This window comes from Diadema antillarum, unplaced genomic scaffold, assembly GCF_040938485.1.
Source record: "Diadema antillarum isolate AM-2024a unplaced genomic scaffold, OU_Dant_1.0 scf00000044, whole genome shotgun sequence".
NCBI lineage: Eukaryota > Metazoa > Echinodermata > Echinoidea > Diadematoida > Diadematidae > Diadema > Diadema antillarum.
In genome coordinates this window covers 762,691-785,041 of record NW_027270933.1, presented here as the reverse complement: position 1 = coordinate 785,041, position 22,351 = coordinate 762,691, and the positions used below count along the sequence as shown (strand labels likewise).

The 22,351-nt window shown below is 38.2% G+C and overlaps 1 protein-coding gene across 1 annotated transcript; it reads right to left on the bottom strand.

Moving 5' to 3' along the window:
* Positions 1 to 2,176: 2,176 nt before the first annotated feature.
* On the bottom strand, positions 2,177 to 3,478 carry LOC139713656 (uncharacterized). Its single transcript, XM_071625360.1, has one exon. It carries the CDS (start codon positions 3,476 to 3,478, stop codon positions 2,177 to 2,179), a length of 1,302 nt encoding a protein of 433 aa, XP_071481461.1.
* Positions 3,479 to 22,351: the final 18,873 nt, after the last annotated feature.

Genomic DNA, 22,351 nt, shown 5'->3' with positions numbered 1-22,351 from the left:
AGTCTCTGATACACCCATTCAACATTACCAGTTTTCTAAATGTTCATTAACTTCACAGATTTGGACAGAAAATCAAGTGCGCAAAAATCCATGTCCATTTTGCGTCACGGTGTTATGGTTCTAATTAATAGCTCATAACTCATTTATCACTGTGAAGTTTTATTCATTCTTTTCTTTTCAAAGTTGCTTGTGATGATAGTCATAGATACACAATAAAACATTGTTCTCAAGTCTTACTGATTGTTTATTATTTTAATACAGTTATGGAGTGAAAATCTAATCAAAGTGTCAGTGTTACAGTTCAAAGTTTACCTTATTTTGTTTTTTTATTAGTGATTTATAATTTCAATCATGTCTTGTTTTATCTTGACGTGTTACACAGCTATGTCAAACATTCACTGTAAATGATTGCTTCTAACTACCTACAGGGAAAAATATATGAGTTGTGAGTACGACAATAAGATTTTACATACAGTTTGTACACACTTTGTTGAAGTCACGTTGTTACAGTCACGGTATTACTGTGCACTTAGTTATAATCTAAGTCACAATTCTACTGTCAATCAAAATTTTCTTTCACTGGGTTCTACTTGGTTATTGTCATTGAGTCTCTGATACACCCATTCAACATTACCATGTTTTCAAAATGTTCATTAACTTCACAGAGTTTGGACAGAAAATCAAGTGCGCAAATATCCATGTCCATTTTGCGTCATGGTGTTATGGTACTAATTAATAGCTCATAACTCATTTATCACTGTGAAGTTTTATTCATTCTTTTCTTTTCAAAGTTGCTTGTGATGATAGTCATAGATACACAATAAAACTTTGTTCTCAAGTCTCACTGTTTGTTTATTATTTACATTTATTGAGTGAAAATCTAATCAAAAGTGTCACAGTGTTATCGTGGAATTGCCCATTAAATAAACTTACGTCTACTTGACTGGTCATCTTCTTGAACATCTCCATCAGGGGCATCGTCTTCTTCACACGACTCTGCAGTGAAAATAGAGAGATGAGAGACTTGGGAGAGGGGGTTTGTCCAATGTTTCAAATTTTAGAAAGACAGTTGACTTCAGAAAGGTTGACCTACTTAAAGCACAATTCTCCGGTATGTGGCACTTTCAGTAGCTGTCATTCTAATTATGTTAAATGATCCCTCAACAGCCTACTATACAGATTTCTCCTCTGGACGTCACAGCCTTGTGGCCCTATACACCGCACCTCAAGTGGGCACAGAGTACTCCAAGTACCTCTTCACCTTCAAATGTTTTACATCATGTGTAGGTGGGCTCAACAGGAGAAAGATCCAGCTGGTCTCCACACTAGACAACAAGAGTGGGAATATCCTTGGACGTCAGGTGTTGGATGTCAGGGTGTGCGCTTGCCCAGGGAGGGATTGGAAAACGGAAGAGAAAGCCTTTGAGAGGTCCAAAGCACCTCAGAAGAAATAGTAAACCCCTCGAGAGGTTGGAGCAAAGTGACATTAGTGGTGGGCGTTACATCTTTCTCAAAGAAGGCGAAGAAGGACAAAGAGACGTTCTACATTCTGGTTCAAGGGTGTGAGAAGTATGAACTCTTCAGGAAGATCAAGGAGAGTCTTGACTTGATGGACTATGTTGAACCGAGTCAGATCAGCCAGTACAGACAACAACAAGTCTCAGCAACAAATGCAACTGAATCAACATATCTGCGATGAGCTGCAACGCTACTACAGGAAAAAAGAGTCGAAGAAACTGAGTGGGAATGAGAAACAAAAGTGGCACACCTCTCTCTCTCACGTATGTTTTTCTTCTATGCATATTTTACAAGAAAAATACTAAAACACTGCCTTTCAGCACTCTTTCGAAAAGTGGGTGTGATCATTTCCTGTACAATGTCTTAAAAAGATGTCATACTCCCAGACATTGAAATTTGTACCTCTGTGTTACTGTGACTGTCAATAGATCTAAAGAACTAAACTGGATCAAAAATCATTCCATGGGTTTCTAGATACCTTCCCCCTCCCTTTTCCTCATCGAATGAACCAGGATATTTTTTTCACTACACTGGGCTGTACTACCACAACTCTAGGAACATGCGGGTGAATGTATACTTCCAGCATATATGAATAAGCCTCTGTGGATTAATGTTGTACTCGTATATCAGAATGAAAAGTGTTTTGGAATAAAGATGTTTAAGAATACTTGTACTCACCATTAAGATTGACATTGATACTGTCCAAGGACATCCCAGAACACTCGCTCATCTGTCCCTTTTCCATTAGCAGCAGTATTTTTGCGATCTTAGCTACCTGTAGTGTGTTCTCGGGCAATCTATAAAATTCTCTATGTACTTGAATGTTGTGGCCCATAAAGGTGGCGAGTACATCCAGTTCATTGTCCTTCAGACATAATATCTGGGACATGGTCGCCACATGTTTCCTCAGCTGAGTGGATGTGATGTTTTCTGGATGTTCTGCTCCAGACGACTGAGCACACTTTCTCACAGCATCACAACCCCTATACGGTGTGGTACAACCTGGGCGTGCAAACAGGTACATATTGGACTCTAGGACTCCAGCATCTTGCCTAACGTTTTCATCTGCCAAAACATCAAGTGCTTCTTTCATTCCCTTCGTCAGAACCACAGGAACTGTTCTCCCTCTCTTTCCGGGTATTTCAACTCTTGACAGTTTCTTGCAAAGCTCCTTTTCAAGCTTGTTGAGGCCCTGTAGAACGTCTTTGTTGACTTCTCCAGTACGTTTTTTGTAGTTTTCTACTGTCATCCTTTCCACCTCTCCACTACGCTTCCTATTAAACAGGACAGTCTGGGCAAGCATAGCTTGACCCAACTTGGAGAAATCTTCCCTGCTTACAGAACCTGCTGTGATGTGTGCCATTGACTCCTGCACCTGGCCCTGGATGGTCTTGTGCACCTTTTGTATGTCAGATGACAAAGGAATTATTGTTGGTCTGTTCCTCTTTGCTGCGTACAGAGTCTTGAGGGCACCTGTTGAAACTTTCTCAGCCCATTCAATGGAGCACAGTTCACCAAACTGTTCAGCCTTTTCTTTCTGACTTGTGTCCATTTTTTTCAGTGCATCAGCCATAAGAATCCTGGCACACTTTTTGAGTGAGTGTCCTACTTTCAGCGCTAGTGAAGGTGTCTTATACTTCCCTGAGCTTTCATCCAAGCCTGCTATATTGTTGACAGCTCTGACCACATCATCAAACACCTGTGGGTCAATGGTCTCAGACAAGCAGTTGATGCCTGGTCTTATAGATCTCATTTGAAGGAGTAGCCGACCCATTTCCCTCAACTTTTGTCCAACATAGTTGTAATGGTTTTCTGAATCCTGGAACTTTGACAGAAGTTGTGCACCTAGCTTTATGATTAAATCATCATGCCGCACTGCCAAACTAACATCATCATGAGTCATTCGACGGAAGACCTCATCCCGAAGTCTTACAGGCACTTCTTTTGGCATTGGCAGCATCATGGAACATTGAGACTGAAAACTTCCAGATTCCTTTATTTCGCTTCCAACACACTTCTTTCTGTGTTTCCATAGGTCACTCCTAATGAACCATCCAAAACACTGAGTACAAGGCAAGAAGTCTTTCACTGCTGTTTCATATGTTGGTCGTTTGTAAGGAATGATCAGACCCTTTCCTTCTCTTAGAACTTGAAGATTATGAGAATGGTTGCCCTTATTGCGCAAAATCTCAAGTAAATTATGCCTATTCTTTGACTTCTTTGGATGTGCCATGATTCTTTTCACTTCAATTTCATTGGAATGATGCATTTCAATGTGTCGGGCAAATTTTGGTGTGTCTTTTTCACAAAAGACACAAAAGTGACGTTTGTCCCACTTCCTTCCAGTTGCATTATTTGCTGTTAGAACCTTGATATCCTGAGGTTTCTCTGCCATGTCCATCTCTTGATTTCCAGCATGGTTTTCTGATTCAGGTTGACTGGTATTGGGCTCATATGGATGATCTGCTCTGGATGTACAAGGTATGTCCATCTCTTGATTTCCAGCATAGTTTTCTGATTCTGACCTATGTGTAAAGCCAGGTTGACTAGTATTAGCCTCATATGGATGATCTGCTCTGGATGTACACGGTATGTCCATCTCTTGATTTCCAGCATAGTTTTCTGATTCTGACCTATGTGTAAAGCCAGGTTGACTAGTATTAGCCTCATATGGATGAGCTGCTCTGGATGTACGCGGTAAGCGATATGGAAAGACATCAGAATCACAATCATCACTGCTGACTCCACTTGGATTCACCCATGTTGGGTCAGCATCATCATCATCATCATCTATTTCTTCCTATGGAAACAAATAAAACACAAAGTAAATGCAAATGCAATAATCAAAATGAAATATTTTGCCAAGCAAAGCTGGATCTGAAAATAGCTGAGGAATGTCTCCTCATAATTATCACCTATTTCTATTAATACCCCCCATAAAGAGTCATCTCTATAAGTCACTTTATGACATGATACCAGACACAACACACATCAATCTTTAAATATTTGCTTCTTTCTTTTACAGCACCCCCTCCCCCCCCCCCCCCCCCCCCCCCCCCCCCCCCCCCCCCCACGGAACTAGAATCTACTGATAGACCACACTTAGTTATCTAACAATTGAAAGAAACCAAACCCTGGGAAAAGTAAATTTTAATGAAAAGAAAACAGGGAGGGAAACAAATTATTTACATGTTTAATTAACATTGGGGAACAGAAGAAATGTCATGAAAGTCTGAGAAGTCTCAATTTACTTTCAATGCCACATACTTATGGTCAACCCTAAATATGTTTCATACCTAAACTTTGGTATTTTCTGCATCATCTCTATGGATGGATTTTGACACAGAAATTGTTTACATATTAAAACGAGGACATACATGTATCACTACTACAACGTAAGCAATTTGAGCATATTTATTGAGGATCCCTATAGGAACCCTTTGAAGGTACAGTGGAACATCGTTATAACAAGGTGCTTGGGACCAGAGAAATTACTTCTTTCTCTCAAAACTTTGTTATATCAGGGCATAAAATACAATAGAATACAAAGAGTTGGGACCAGAAAAAATACCTTGTTATAACAAGAGTTTGTTAGATCAGTCCTCTTTATAACAAGGTTTGACTGTATTACTTACCACAGATTCTTCCATATCTTCATGAGCATCTTTTTCGCTGTTTCCTCCGTTTACTGGAGTTTCCTTGGCCAGAGTGGACTGCAATACATGGGAAAAAGACATAAAATATTTCAACAGCAAATTCATCAAAGAAATTGTTTATATATAAGAATGAGGACGTTACATTACTTCCTATGCTAATTTCTCTTAATTTCTCTTCTTTTTCTTTTTCTCTATTGCATTTTTGGTCCAGTGTGCTGGCAATGGTGTAGACATACCCCTCCCCTGAATCACTAAAGAACACACAACTTGTTTGCAAAAATGTGTGAGAATATTACACTGCAAATATAACAATGAACTTGTTTCAATAAATGTACGAGGACATAACACTGCAAATTTGACAAAGAAATTGTTTGCATATTCAAACGAGGACATATCATAGCTGAGCTATCAGCATATTCATTGAGGATCCCTATAGAAACCCTTTGCAGGTATTACTTACCACAGATTCTTCCATATCTTCATGAGCATCTTTTCCGCTGTTTCCTCCATTTACTGGGGTTTCCTTAGCCAGAGTGGACTGCAATTCATAAGAAAAAGACATAAAACATTTCATCATTGAAATATAGAACTATATGAGGACATCACAACAGCAAATTCATCAAAGAAATTGTTTATATATAAGAATGAGGACATTACATTACTTCCTATGCTAATTCCTCTTCTTTTCTTTTCTTTTTCTTTTTCTCTACTTCATTTTTGGTGCAGTGTGCTGGCAAGGGTGTAGACACACCCTTCCCCCCCCCCCCTCCTATACACTAAAGAACAAAGTATTTTAGGAGAGAAATAAATGTGTGAGAATATTACACTGCAAATGCAACATTGAACTTGTTTCAATAAACGTATGAGGACATTACACTGCACATTTGACACAATAACTGTCTACACATGAATGAGGACATTACATTGCTTCCTATGCTAATTTCTTTTCTTTTCTCTTCTTTTTTCTTTCTCTCTACTGCATTGTGGTGCAGTGTGCTGGCAAGGGTGTAGACATACACCTCCCCCTCCCCCTCCCCCCTCCCTATACACCAAAGAACAAAGTAGTTCAGGAGAGAAATAAATGTGTGAGAATATTACATCACGAATGCACGGTGAACTTGTGTCAATAAATGTAAGAGGACATTACACTGCAAATTTGACACAAAATTGTTTACATATATGAGGAGGACATAACATTGCTTCCTATGCTAATTTCTCTTCTTTTTCTTTCTCTCTATTGCATTTTTGGTGCAGTGTGCTGGCAATTATGGTGTAGACATGCCCCTCCCCCTCCCCCTCCCCACCCCCACCGCGATACACTTCAGAACACAGCACTTGTTTGCATAAATGTGTGAGATTATTACACTGCAAATGCAACATTGAACTTGTTTCAATAAATGTATGAGGACATTATACTGCAAATTTGACACAGAAATTGTTTGCATATATAAACGAGGACATTACAATGCTTGCTATGCTAATTTCTCTTCTTTTCTCTTCTTTTTCTTTCTCTCTACTGCATTTTTGGTGCAGTGTGCTGGCAAGGGTGTAGACATACACCTCCCCCTCCCCCCTCCCAATACACTAAAGAACAAAGTAGTTTAGGAGAGAAATAAATGTGTGAGAATATTACACTGCAAATGCAACATTGAACTTGCTCCAATAAATGTATGAGGACAATATACTGCAAATTTAACACAGAAATTGTTTACATACATGAACGAGGACACAACATTGCTCTCTATGCTAATTTCTCTTCGTTTCTCTTCTTTTGCTTTCTCTCTACTGCATTATTGGTGCAGTGTGCTGGCAAGGGTGTAGACATACACCTCCCCCCTCCCTTATACACTAAAGAACAAAGTAGTTTAGGAGAGAAATAAATGTGTGAGAATATTACACTGCGAATGCAACATTGACCTTGTTTCAATAAATGTGTGACGACATTACACTTCAAATTTGACACAGAAACTGTTTATATATATAAATGAGGACATAACATTGCTTGCTATGCTAATTTCTCTTCTTTTCTCTTTTTTTTTTTCTTTCTCTCTACTGCATTTTTGGTACAGTGTGCTGGCAAGCGTGTAGACATACACCTCCCCCTCCCCCTCCCCCTCCCCCTCCCCCTGCCCTATACACTAAAGAACAAAGTAGTTTAGGAGAGAAATAAATGTGTGAGAATATTACACTGCAAATGAAACATTGAACTTGTCTCAATAAATGTATGAGGACATTACACCGCAAATTTGACACAGAAATTGTTTATATATGTGAATGAGGACATTACATTGCTTGCTATGCTCATTTCTCTTTTTTTTCTCTTTTTTTTTCTTTCTCTCTACTGCATTTTTGGAGCAGTGTGCTGGCAAGGGTGTAGACATGCCCCTCCCCTGATGCACTACAGAACACACGGCTTGTTTGCAAAAATGTGTGAGAATATTACACTGCAAATACAGCAATGAACTTGTTTCAATAAATGTATGAGGACATTACACTGCAAATTTGACACAGAAATTGTTTACATATATGAATGAGGACACTACATTGCTTCCTATGCTAATTTCTCTTCTTTGTCTTTCTCTCTATTGCATTTTTGGTCCAGTGTGCTGGCAATGGTGTAGACATGCCCCTCCCCCTGATACATTAAAGAACACACAACTTGTTTGCAAAAATGTGTGAGAATATTACACTGCAAATACAACAATGAACTTGTACCAATAAATGTATGAGGACATAACACTGCAAATTTGACACAGAAATTGTTATCATATTCAAACGAGGACATATCATAGCTGAGCTATCAGCATATTTATTGAGGATCCCTATAGAAACACTTTGCAGGTATTAATTACCACAGATTCTTCCATATCTTCATGAGCATCTTTTTTGCTGTTTCTTCCATTTACTGGGGTTTCCTTAGCCAGAGTGGACTGCAATTTATTGGAAAAAGACATGAAACATTTAATCATTGAAATACAGAACTATATGAGGACATTACAACAGCAAATTCATCCAAACATTGTTTATATATAAGAATGAGGACACTACATTGCTTCCTATGCTAGTTTCTCTTCTTTTTCTTTCTCTCTACTGCACTTTTGGTGCAGTGTGCTGGCAAGGGTGTAGACATACCCCTCCCCCTCCCCCCTCCTATACACTAAAGAACAAAGTAGTTTAGGAGAGAAATAAATGTATGAGGACATTACACTGCAAATTTAACACAGAAATTGTTTACATATATGAATGAGGACAGTACATTGCTTCCTAAACTAATTTCTCTTCTTTTCTCTTCTTTTTCTTTCTCTCTATTGCATTTTTGGTGCAGTGTGCTGGCAAGGGTGTAGACATACACCTCCCCCTCCCCCTCCTATCCATGAAAGAACAAAGTTGTTTAGGAGAGAAATAAATATGTGAGAATATTACGATGCAAATGCAACATTGAACTTGTCGCAATAAATGTATGAGGACATTACACTGCAAATTTGACACAGAAATTGTTTACATATATGAATGAGGACACTACATTGCTTCCTATGCTAATTTCTCTTCTTTGTCTTACTCTCTACTGCATTTTTGGTGCAGTGTGCTAGCAATGGTGTAGACATCCCCCTCCCCCTGAATCACGACAGAACACACAACTTGTTTGCAAAAATGCGTGAGAATATCACACTGCAAATACAACATTGAACTTGTTCCAATAAATGTATGAGGACATAACACTGCAAATTTGACACAGAAATTGTTATCATATTCAAACGAGGACATATCATAGCTGAGCTATCAGCATATTCATTGAGGATCCCTATAGAAACCCTTTGCAGGTATTACTTACCACAGATTCTTCCATATCTTCATGAGCATCTTTTCCGCTGTTTCCTCCATTTACTGGGGTTTCCTTAGCCAGAGTGGACTGCAATTCATGGGAAAAAGACATGAAACATTTCATCAATGAAATACAGAACTATATGAGGACATTAAACCAGCAAATTCATCGAAGAAATTGTTTATATATATGAATGAGGACATTACATTGCTTCCTATGCTAATTTCTCTTCTTTTCTCTTCTTTTTCTTCCTCTCTACTGCATTTTTGGTGCAGTGTGCTGGCAATGGTATAGACATCCCCCTACCCCTGATGCACTACAGAACACACAACTTGTTTGCAAAAATGTGTGAGAATATTACACTGCAAATACAACAATGAACTTGTTTCAATAAATGTATGAGGACATAACACTGCAAATTTGACACAGAAATTGTTATCATATTCAAACGAGGACATACCATAGCTGAGCTATCAGCATTTTCATTGAGGATCCCTATAGAAACCCTTTGCAGGTATTACTTACCACAGATTCTTCCATATCTTCATGAGCATCTTTTCCGCTGTTTCCTCCATTTACTGGGGTTTCCTTAGCCAGAGTGGACTGCAATTCATAAGAAAAAGACATAAAACATTTCATCATTGAAATATAGAACTATATGAGGACATCACAACAGCAAATTCATCCAAGAAATTGTTTATATATAAGAATGAGGACATTACATTGCTTCCTGTGCTATTTCTCTTCTTTTCTCTTCTTTTTCTTTCTCTCTACTGCATTTTGGTGCAGTGTGCTGGAAAATATGTAGACATACCCCCCTACCCCTCACATATACAATAAAGGACACAGCGCTTGTTTGCATAAATGTGTGAAGATATTACACTGCAAATGCAACATTGACCTTGTTTCAATAAATGTATGAGGACATTACACTGCAAATTTACCACAGAAATTGTTTACATATATGAACGAGGACACAACATTGCTCCCTATGCTAATTTCTCTTCTTTTCTCTTCTTATTCTTTCTCTCTATTGCATTTTTGGTGCAGTGTGCTGGCAAGGGTGTAGACATACACCTCCCCCTCCCCCTCCCCCATCCTTATAGACTAAAGAACAAAGTAGTTTCGGAGAGAAATAAATGAGTGAGAATATTACACTGCAAATGCAACATTGAACTTGTTTCAATAAATGTATGAGGACATTACACTGCAAATTTGACACAGAAATTGTTTACATGAATGAGGACATTACATTGCTTCCTATGCTAATTTCTCTTCTTTGTCTTTCTCTCTATTGCATTTTTGGTCCAGTGTGCTGGCAATGGTGTAGACATGCCCCTCCCCCTGATACACTAAAGAACACACAACTTGTTTGCAAAAATGTGTGAGAATATTACACTGCAAATACAACAATGAACTTGTTTCAATAAATGTATGAGGACATAACACTGCAAATTTGACACAGAAATTGTTATCATATTCAAACGAGGACATACCATAGCTGAGCTATCAGCATATTTATTGAGGATCCCTATAGAAACCCTTTGCAGGTATTACTTACCACAGATTCTTCCATATCTTCATGAGCATCTTTTCCACTGTTTCCTCCATTTACTGGGGTTTCCTTAGCCAGAGTGGACTGCAATTCATAAGAAAAAGACATAAAACATTTAATCATTGAAATACAGAACTATATGAGGACATTACAACAGCAAATTCATCCAAACATTGTTTATATATAAGAATGAGGACACTACATTGCTTCCTATGCTAGTTTCTCTTCTTTTTCTTTCTCTCTACTGCACTTTTGGTGCAGTGTGCTGGCAAGGGTGTAGACATACCCCTCCCCCTCCCCCCTCCTATACACTAAAGAACAAAGTAGTTTAGGAGAGAAATAAATGTATGAGGACATTACACTGCAAATTCAACACAGAAATTGTTTACATATATGAATGAGGACAGTACATTGCTTCCTAAACTAATTTCTCTTCTTTTCTCTTCTTTTTCTTTCTCTCTATTGCATTTTTGGTGCAGTGTGCTGGCAAGGGTGTAGACATACACCTCCCCCTCCCCCTCCTATCCATGAAAGAACAAAGTTGTTTAGGAGAGAAATAAATATGTGAGAATATTACGATGCAAATGCAACATTGAACTTGTCGCAATAAATGTATGAGGACATTACACTGCAAATTTGACACAGAAATTGTTTACATATATGAATGAGGACACTACATTGCTTCCTATGCTAATTTCTCTTCTTTGTCTTACTCTCTACTGCATTTTTGGTGCAGTGTGCTAGCAATGGTGTAGACATCCCCCTCCCCCTGAATCACGACAGAACACACAACTTGTTTGCAAAAATGCGTGAGAATATCACACTGCAAATACAACATTGAACTTGTTCCAATAAATGTATGAGGACATAACACTGCAAATTTGACACAGAAATTGTTATCATATTCAAACGAGGACATATCATAGCTGAGCTATCAGCATATTCATTGAGGATCCCTATAGAAACCCTTTGCAGGTATTACTTACCACAGATTCTTCCATATCTTCATGAGCATCTTTTCCGCTGTTTCCTCCATTTACTGGGGTTTCCTTAGCCAGAGTGGACTGCAATTCATGGGAAAAAGACATGAAACATTTCATCAATGAAATACAGAACTATATGAGGACATTAAACCAGCAAATTCATCGAAGAAATTGTTTATATATATGAATGAGGACATTACATTGCTTCCTATGCTAATTTCTCTTCTTTTCTTTTCTTTTTCTTCCTCTCTACTGCATTTTTGGTGCAGTGTGCTGGCAATGGTATAGACATCCCCCTACCCCTGATGCACTACAGAACACACAACTTGTTTGCAAAAATGTGTGAGAATATTACACTGCAAATACAACAATGAACTTGTTTCAATAAATGTATGAGGACATAACACTGCAAATTTGACACAGAAATTGTTATCATATTCAAACGAGGACATACCATAGCTGAGCTATCAGCATTTTCATTGAGGATCCCTATAGAAACCCTTTGCAGGTATTACTTACCACAGATTCTTCCATATCTTCATGAGCATCTTTTCCGCTGTTTCCTCCATTTACTGGGGTTTCCTTAGCCAGAGTGGACTGCAATTCATAAGAAAAAGACATAAAACATTTCATCATTGAAATATAGAACTATATGAGGACATCACAACAGCAAATTCATCCAAGAAATTGTTTATATATAAGAATGAGGACATTACATTGCTTCCTGTGCTATTTCTCTTCTTTTCTCTTCTTTTTCTTTCTCTCTACTGCATTTTGGTGCAGTGTGCTGGAAAATATGTAGACATACCCCCCTACCCCTCACATATACAATAAAGGACACAGCGCTTGTTTGCATAAATGTGTGAAGATATTACACTGCAAATGCAACATTGACCTTGTTTCAATAAATGTATGAGGACATTACACTGCAAATTTACCACAGAAATTGTTTACATATATGAACGAGGACACAACATTGCTCCCTATGCTAATTTCTCTTCTTTTCTCTTCTTATTCTTTCTCTCTATTGCATTTTTGGTGCAGTGTGCTGGCAAGGGTGTAGACATACACCTCCCCCTCCCCCTCCCCCATCCTTATAGACTAAAGAACAAAGTAGTTTCGGAGAGAAATAAATGAGTGAGAATATTACACTGCAAATGCAACATTGAACTTGTTTCAATAAATGTATGAGGACATTACACTGCAAATTTGACACAGAAATTGTTTACATGAATGAGGACATTACATTGCTTCCTATGCTAATTTCTCTTCTTTGTCTTTCTCTCTATTGCATTTTTGGTCCAGTGTGCTGGCAATGGTGTAGACATGCCCCTCCCCCTGATACACTAAAGAACACACAACTTGTTTGCAAAAATGTGTGAGAATATTACACTGCAAATACAACAATGAACTTGTTTCAATAAATGTATGAGGACATAACACTGCAAATTTGACACAGAAATTGTTATCATATTCAAACGAGGACATACCATAGCTGAGCTATCAGCATATTTATTGAGGATCCCTATAGAAACCCTTTGCAGGTATTACTTACCACAGATTCTTCCATATCTTCATGAGCATCTTTTCCACTGTTTCCTCCATTTACTGGGGTTTCCTTAGCCAGAGTGGACTGCAATTCATAAGAAAAAGACATAAAACATTTCATCATTGAAATATAGAACTATATGAGGACATCACAACAGCAAATTCATCCAAGAAATTGTTTATATATAAGAATGAGGACATTACATTGCTTCCTGTGCTATTTCTCTTCTTTTTCTCTTCTTTTGCTTTCTCTCTACTGCATTATTGGTGCAGTGTGCTGGCAAGGGTGTAGACATACACCTCCCCCCTCCCTTATACACTAAAGAACAAAGTAGTTTAGGAGAGAAATAAATGTGTGAGAATATTACACTGCAAATGCAACATTGAACTTGTTTCAATAAATGTATGAGGACATTACACTGCACAGAAATTGTATATATATATGAATGAGGACATTACATTGCTTCCTATGCTAATTTCTCTTCTTTTTCTTTCTCTCTATTGCACTTTTAGTGCAGTGTGCTGGCAATGGTGTAGACATGCCCCTCCCCCTGATACATTAAAGAACACACAACTTGTTTGCAAAAATGTGTGAGAATATTACACTGCAAATACAACAATGAACTTGTTTCAATAAATGTATGAGGACATAACACTGCAAATTTGACACAGAAATTGTTATCATATTCAAACGAGGACATACCATAGCTGAGCTATCAGCATATTTATTGAGGATCCCTATAGAAACCCTTTACAGGTATTATTTACCACAGATTCTTCCATATCTTCATGAGCATCTTTTCCGCTGTTTCCTCCATTTACTGGGGTTTCCTTAGCCAGAGTGGACTGCAATTCATAAGAAAAAGACATAAAACATTTCATCATTGAAATATAGAACTATATGAGGACATTACAACAGCAAATTCATCGAAGAAATTGTTTATATATAAGAATGAGGACATTACATTGCTTCCTGTGCTATTTCTCTTCTTTTTCTCTTCTTTTTCTTTCTCTCTACAGCATTTTTGGTGCAGTGTGCTGGCAAGGGTGTAGACATACCCCTCCCCCCCCCTCCCTTATACACTAAAGAACAAAGTAGTTTATGAGAGAAATAAATGTGTGAGAATATTACACTGCAAATACAACAATGAACTTGTTTCAATAAATGTATGAGGACATTACACTGCCAGTGTGCTGGCAAGGGTGTAGACATACACCTCCCCCTCCCCCTCCCCCATCCTTATAGACTAAAGAACAAAGTAGTTTCGGAGAGAAATAAATGAGTGAGAATATTACACTGCAAATGCAACATTGAACTTGTTTCAATAAATGTATGAGGACATTACACTGCAAATTTGACACAGAAATTGTTTACATGAATGAGGACATTACATTGCTTCCTATGCTAATTTCTCTTCTTTATCTTTCTCTCTATTGCATTTTTGGTCCAGTGTGCTGGCAATGGTGTAGACATGCCCCTCCCCCTGATACACTAAAGAACACACAACTTGTTTGCAAAAATGTGTGAGAATATTACACTGCAAATACAACAATGAACTTGTTTCAATAAATGTATGAGGACATAACACTGCAAATTTGACACAGAAATTGTTATCATATTCAAACGAGGACATACCATAGCTGAGCTATCAGCATATTTATTGAGGATCCCTATAGAAACCCTTTACAGGTATTATTTACCACAGATTCTTCCATATCTTCATGAGCATCTTTTCCGCTGTTTCCTCCATTTACTGGGGTTTCCTTAGCCAGAGTGGACTGCAATTCATAAGAAAAAGACATAAAACATTTCATCATTGAAATATAGAACTATATGAGGACATTACAACAGCAAATTCATCGAAGAAATTGTTTATATATAAGAATGAGGACATTACATTGCTTCCTGTGCTATTTCTCTTCTTTTTCTCTTCTTTTTCTTTCTCTCTACAGCATTTTTGGTGCAGTGTGCTGGCAAGGGTGTAGACATACCCCTCCCCCCCCCCCCCTCCCTTATACACTAAAGAACAAAGTAGTTTATGAGAGAAATAAATGTGTGAGAATATTACACTGCAAATAAAACAATGAACTTGTTTCAATAAATGTATGAGGACATTACACTGCACAGAAATTGTTTATATATATGAATGAGGACACAACATTGCTTCCTAGGCTAATTTCTCTTCTTTTCTCTTCTTTTTCTTTCTCTCTACTGCATTTTTGGTGCAGTGTGCTGGAAAATATGTAGACATACCCCCCTACCCCTCACATATACAATAAAGGACACAGCGCTTGTTTGCATGAATGTGTGAAGATATTACACTGCAAATGCAACATTGACCTTGTTTCAATAAATGTATGAGGACATTACACTGCAAATTTACCACAGAAATTGTTTACATATATGAACGAGGATACAACATTGCTCCCTATGCTAATTTCTCTTCTTTTCTCTTCTTATTCTTTCTCTCTATTGCATTTTTGGTGCAGTGTGCTGGCAAGGGTGTAGACATACACCTCCCCCTCCCCCTCCCCCATCCTTATAGACTAAAGAACAAAGTAATATTGCTTCCTATGCTAATATCTCTTCTTTTTTCTTTCTCTCTATTGCATTTTTGGTGCAGTGTGCTGGCAATGGTGTAGACATGCCCCTCTCCCCCTCCTCTCCCCCCCCCCCCCGCCCCCCCCCCCCCACCGCGATACACTTCAGAACACAGCACTTGTTTGCATAAATATGTGAGATTATTACACTGCAAATGCAACATTGAACTTGTTTCAATAAATGTATGAGGATATTACACTCCACAGAAATTGTTTATTGCCATATGAATGAGGACATTACATTGCTTCCTATGCTAATTTCTCTTCTTTTCTCTTCTTTTTCTTTCTCTCTCCTGCATTTTTGAAAGCAGTGTGCTGGCAAGGGTGTAGACATACCCCCTCCCCCTCCCCTATACACTAAAGAACACAGCACTTGTTTGCATAAATGTGTGAGAATATTACACTGCAAATGCAACATTGAACTTATTTCAATAGATGTATGAGGACATTACACAGGTCTGCAAATTTGACACAGAAATTGTTTACATATATGAACGAGGACACAACATTGCTCCCTATGCTAATTTCTCTTCTTTTCTCTTCTTTTTCTTTCTCTCTACTGCATTATTGGTGCAGTGTGCTGGCAAGGGTGTAGACATACCCCTTCTCCCTCCCCCTCCCCCCCTCCCCCTCCCCCTCCCTTTACACTAAAGAACAAAGTAGTTTCGGAGAGAAATAAATGAGTGAGAATATTACACTGCAAAATGCAACATTGAACTTGTTTCAATAAATGTATGAGGACATTACACTGCAAATTTTACACAGAAATTGTTTACATTTATGAATGAGGACATTACGTTGCTCCCTATGCTAATTTCTCTTCTTTTTCTTTCTCTCCATTGCACTTTTGGTGCAGTGTGCTGGCAATGGTATAGACATGCCCCTCCCCCTGATACACTAAAGAACACACAACTTGTTTGCAAAAATGTGTGAGAATATTACACTGCAAATACAACAATGAACTTGTTTCAATAAATGTATGAGGACATAACACTGCAAATTTGACACAGAAATTATTATCATATTCAAACGAGGACATATCATAGCTGAGCTATCAGCATATTTATTGAGGATCCCTAAAGAAACCCTTTGCAGGTATTACTTACCACAGATTCTTCATGAGCATCTTTTCTGCTGTTTCCTTTATTTACTGGGGTGTCCTTGGCCAGAGTGGACTGCAATTCATGGGAAAAGGCATAAAACATTTCATTATTGTCTTGATAGTTTCATAGTTGCACAAATAAGACGGTCATATTCTTAAATATCAACTGGTCAAATTTATTATTTCTCTCCTAAAATACTTGTACGATTGAGGGCATTATATTGCTGAGTTGCTTATTTCTCTTCCTCTCGCTTTTTTAATTCTCCACTGTTTTATTTATGCAGAAAATTGTCGCCATTTTGTGTTTTTTTTTTTTGGGGGGGGGGGGGGACAATTGGGGAGGAAGACTTGAGAATCAAGTTTGCAAACAATTTTTTTTTTCATTAAGCACCCTGGAATTTTTTGAAACAATTGATAAATTACCACTTAACAGAATATTCCTAAAGGACGTTTTCTGAGGGTTTATTCTGAAATGTGGACCTGTCTATCAAAGTGAGATCCTTTTTTTATAGCTAAGTTTAGTCATTTACACACTGTAAGGACCACCTGTATTACGTAAGTTCAGCAGGGTTTTTTTTTCTTTTACAATGGAATTACCTTGAATGTCAAAGGTCTACTAATGTTAGGTTACTTTATAAGCAAGTTTTTCACATTTAAGGTCCACCTTTTAACAAGTGCATACACTAGAATAAGCAACAAAAACATATATATTCACTTACCTGTCGCCACGGTAAATTCTCTACTCCATAGTCGTATGTCAGTTCAACACCTTCTTTAAGGTCCACCAAAGCAAACAGGCACAGATGGGGGAAGCTATCATCAAATGTGACCTTTTTCATGATGCTATTTGGACGGATGTGTTCATCGTTGACCCACCTTGCCAGGCAAGAATTGCTATCTGATGCATCAATCCTGGAGAGAGTGAACATACCCAGAACAGGAACTTTATATACAGTACTGGAAGTTTTCAACTCCCCTATCTGTCCCAAATGGTAAATCACTGCACTAAAATGAAAAATTAACTAGAAAAGCTGTGCTGTGTCCATAGGACACGGATGCCCAAGTTAATGTGATTAGTAAGCATTTCTTAGTTCTTTGGTGTGAAAAAGTTCATCAAAAATGTTGATCAATTTGCATATATAGGACTGTGACCTCTGGCCTCAGACCTCTGACCTGCAAACTCTGAATTTAGAAATTGACCTGTTTTAGTGTGCTCTACCTATACTCCAAATTACTTAAATCTGCCCAATATTTTTCAAGTTATTGCATGGAAACAAATTTGCATATATTATGACCTGTGACCTTTGACCTGCCAACTTTGAATTCGAACTTGACCTGTATTTCAGTGTGATATTTTACAAACCAAAAATTACTTAAATCTGTCCAAGATTTGTCAATTTATTGTGTGGAAACCAATGCGCATAAAGAATGAGTTGCGACCTGCCGACTCCAAATTCAAACGACCTGTATTTTAGTGTGATGTACCTACACAACAAAAAATTATTCAAATCTGTCCAATATTTTTCAAGTTATCGGGTGGAAACCAATTTGGGGGATGGACGGACTAACAGGTGCAAAAGTTAATTCACTCTCCAGACTTCGTGGGGGGGGGGGGGGGGGGTCATTATAAAACAACAAGTGATATACATGTACCAAAAAAATACTAATATCCATCAATCATTTAATCAGTTTTGTGGATGGAAAACCACATTTGACCAATTTGTAAATATAATGAAGTGTGACCTTTGTATGTTAGTTTCGTCTCCCCCAAACCAACAATTATTGAAATCAGACCGATATCCCATGGAAACCCAATTTGGAGACGGAAGGACAGATGGACAGAAGGATAAAAAGGTGCAATGTTTTAATGCTCCCTCAAGACTTCATCTACAGAGGCCTAAAAAACAACAACATTTAAACAAACAGGACATTCGTTAGCTTTGTACCATATGACAGACAATACACATCAAAATAAAGGGAATAAAGAATAATTCTTCATATCCATATTTCGAGTAATCATAGCACTTTAGGAAACACAGTCTGTATGTCTGAATCAGGAACCTTATCAAAAGTCTCGTCTTGCGTCTTTAATCGTCTTCTTCTTTTACTTACATCGGCTTTCCCGATCCCCTATTGTCTGTCCATAGAGCTTTGGGAGCTTGAGCAAGACGCTGTGCAGGAGAGACACTAACAAAACATGTTCCAAATGGGCTCTGACTTTTGATAAGGTGCTTAACATTTATCCATGAACTAGTGAAAATCTGTTTACAGTGCAATTAAATTAGTAAAATAAATTAGTAAACTATTTCATGGCATCAAATCTTCCCTTTCAGATTGGTGATGGGGGGGGGGGGGATTTTGCTCTTCTTGTTTTGGGTAGGTAGCTAACGGATTGCATTTATTTGCTCTGTTGAGAATTGACCTATCCAAAACACTAAAATAATAAATTTTACAGCATGCAAATATCAACCAGCATACACTGAACATATAAGAGTCAATATACTATTTCAAATTACTGACCGATACTCCGTATTTCTGTGAGAAAAATGGAAAATGTAATCCACATTCTCTTCATCTTCGTCATTAGCAATGGACAGAGCTCCACGATATTCAAGCAGGAAATCTCCCTTAAGAAATGGTCTTGTGGTCACAAGTCCATGTCCTAGAAATGGAGAAGGAAAACTACATTTAAAACACATTTATATTTTTATAAAACTTATGGCAAACAAAGTTTTCAACAATACTGTTTCAAGCAATCATGGCCATACACAGAAATGAGGTGGGGGTGGGTGTTGCCCCCAGAAATTTTGAAAACTGACATTTGTTTCTACTGAAAATTTTCAGACAATCCATCAAAAGTGTGCACCAAATTTCACTGTTAAAAATGCAAAAGCACCCTTGTGACCAGCTCAGTCACTTCGCTCCCTCGTTTTCAGGTTTTCAAAGTTTGTATGTGTTTTGCTCCCCCCCCCCCCAAAAAAAAAAAAAAAAAAAAAATTCTGTGTATGGCCTTGCATGTATTAAATCGTTATGTGGTCATTATCATTTGCCTCGCTTGTACAGCCCGCTGCCCTTGGCAAGGAGAAATTTCTACCTCCCTGGACAGTCCTTAGTGATTCATCCTTTACAAATTTACCATTCCGGTTTCTAACAAGTAGCATATAAAGTGTTTCACATATGGTACTGGTTGCCAGGGAAACAGTAAAATTTGAAACCTCTCTTGAGACCATTCATACTGTGATAACATAAGAACTTTACCATATCTAAAGACTTAGCCAACTCCAGTGGATAATGTTGTCATTGACTCCACTGAGATTTCTAAATAAATACAGGGACTTACATGTATGATGCTTTCTTGCAAGATAAGCCTTTTGATACACGTACATATATACTATCTTATCTGTCAATTTCTAGCTCTTTTTGTAACCTTTTTATTAGGGGAAGACAAGAGGCCTTATACAATACCATCCTAAAGTAAAAGTGCTTTTTTAGTACAGTAATCTTTGTTGTTGTTGTTAATTCATCCCAGAGGAGTTAGGAATGCAAAGTCCCACAAACCCAATGTACATCCCCCCCCCCCCCCCGAACAATGTCGGTGAATGAGTGCAATTGCACTTTGTTTAGATAGCAAAAAGTAGGTCACCTGGACAGTCTAATACATGCACCTCAGGCATAAACGTGCAGATTGCTTGACATTCAACATCCCCCCCCCCCCACAAAGGATGATCCCCTGTGGGTCTACACAGAGAAAGATTACCCTCCTTAAGTAGCCCTTGACACAAGTAGCACATAAAGTGTTTCATATATGGTACAGGTTGGCAGGGAAACAGTAAAATTTGAAACCTCTTCATTGACCAGTTCAATACTACCACTCCTTAAACTACAAAGAGATAATCTACGTGTACCTATGTCGTCGTTGAGAAAAACCTTCCTGAAACCTTCTTGATCTTTTCCCAGCTTACACCAATGCTCCGCCATAAGACTGGGTGAGATGCGGACACGCCGCTTTTTTCGTCCTGGAATACTCTGTCAATAGGGGATTATGAAATGCTGTACATGAACATCCAGCTGCATACTTATATGTAAAGTAATATATCATTTCATTTCTTTTCTTTTCTTTTCTTTTCACTTTTTCTCTAGAATCTAAAACATAAACATATCTTTGATAAATATCTATTCATATCTAATCCAGGGGAAAAAAACCCTCTTTTTTCTGTACGAGGGGCTATTTTTTCCTACCTCTGTTCATTCCAAATTAAATTCTCTATTGAATCTAATAGCAATTTATGGGGGCTCTTTTGCAACTTACAAGGGCTATTTTTCACATTTTGGGGCAAATCGCCTTTACCCTCCTGTATTTTTCCCCTGATCTAGCCTATAGTCTTTATATCATAAGTGTAAAAACAGACTGTACTGTAGGCCTAGTCTAACTCCAGTCTACAGAGCTGTGCCACAAGCACTGTAGCACACTAACACTCATGCCAGGTTATCATCAGATAACCTAGCACTCAGGTCTAGCATAGTGCAAATTGCTCACAATAGAAAAGTAGCGTTCTCTAGATCTAGACGTTCTATCAGAATTCTAATATAGAGGAACAAGAGCAGTGATCAGAAAAATATTGTTAAAAATTCACTTGATCATGGTAATTTAGATCCAATTGAAGGTATGGACTGAAAATAGGATATAGGATATTTTATCATTACAGGTGTACATGCCAAAAAATTATATATAGACCTATGTTCCAAGAATTTGCTGATTATCTTGGTGATTTCTATCTCCAAATATAGAGGGCCGCATGTCACTTAAATTTGCACAGCTCAGCATACCAATGCCAATGACTCCCTGAGTTACCCGTAAATTACGTGATTATCATCACCCCTTTTCCATTGACTAATACCCACAATTTTAAATTAATTATTTTCGAAGCAGTGGATCGAGTCTCCTTTGTGAACTGCTGGTAACGTCGTTCGTCGTCCATTACATTTTAGACTAGCAGCAGGCGTTCACAGCTTCAGCCTCAGCCTCAGGCTTCATTCATGTTGTACACAGGTGCGTGAGTGCAAAGGAACAAGTGGACACCAACATTATCGTGGTTTCTGTCACCATGACTATGATCTTAAACTTGACATTAAAACATAAAAGAATGAATAGATCTGCGGACGGTACCGCTAGTTTTCTTACCATTGACATCGTTGACATTTGATAAGCGGTCCTCGAAGGCGAGCTCAAACCTCTTTTCACACATTACGATCCGGATCCATACGGTGCATGCTGCTCATACTTCACCTACAGTATACCGTACTACCGCGCGCTACACGCTAGCGCTATCGCTGATCGCTAGCGAAGCGCGCGCTAGCGCCCTAGCGCTAGCTAGCTGCAGCACTGCTTAATCGCGTGCGCGATCGCCAGGATCTGTGTGTTCACAGGGGGCGCTCTTAACTTTTTCTTTAACACACGTTGCTGCATCGACGGGAGTGTTATGTGTGTCAACTTCATACTTTTCGAACGTCCGAGGACAAGCCGAATATCGGGTCAGATGCGTCCTCGGACGTAGAATATCATTT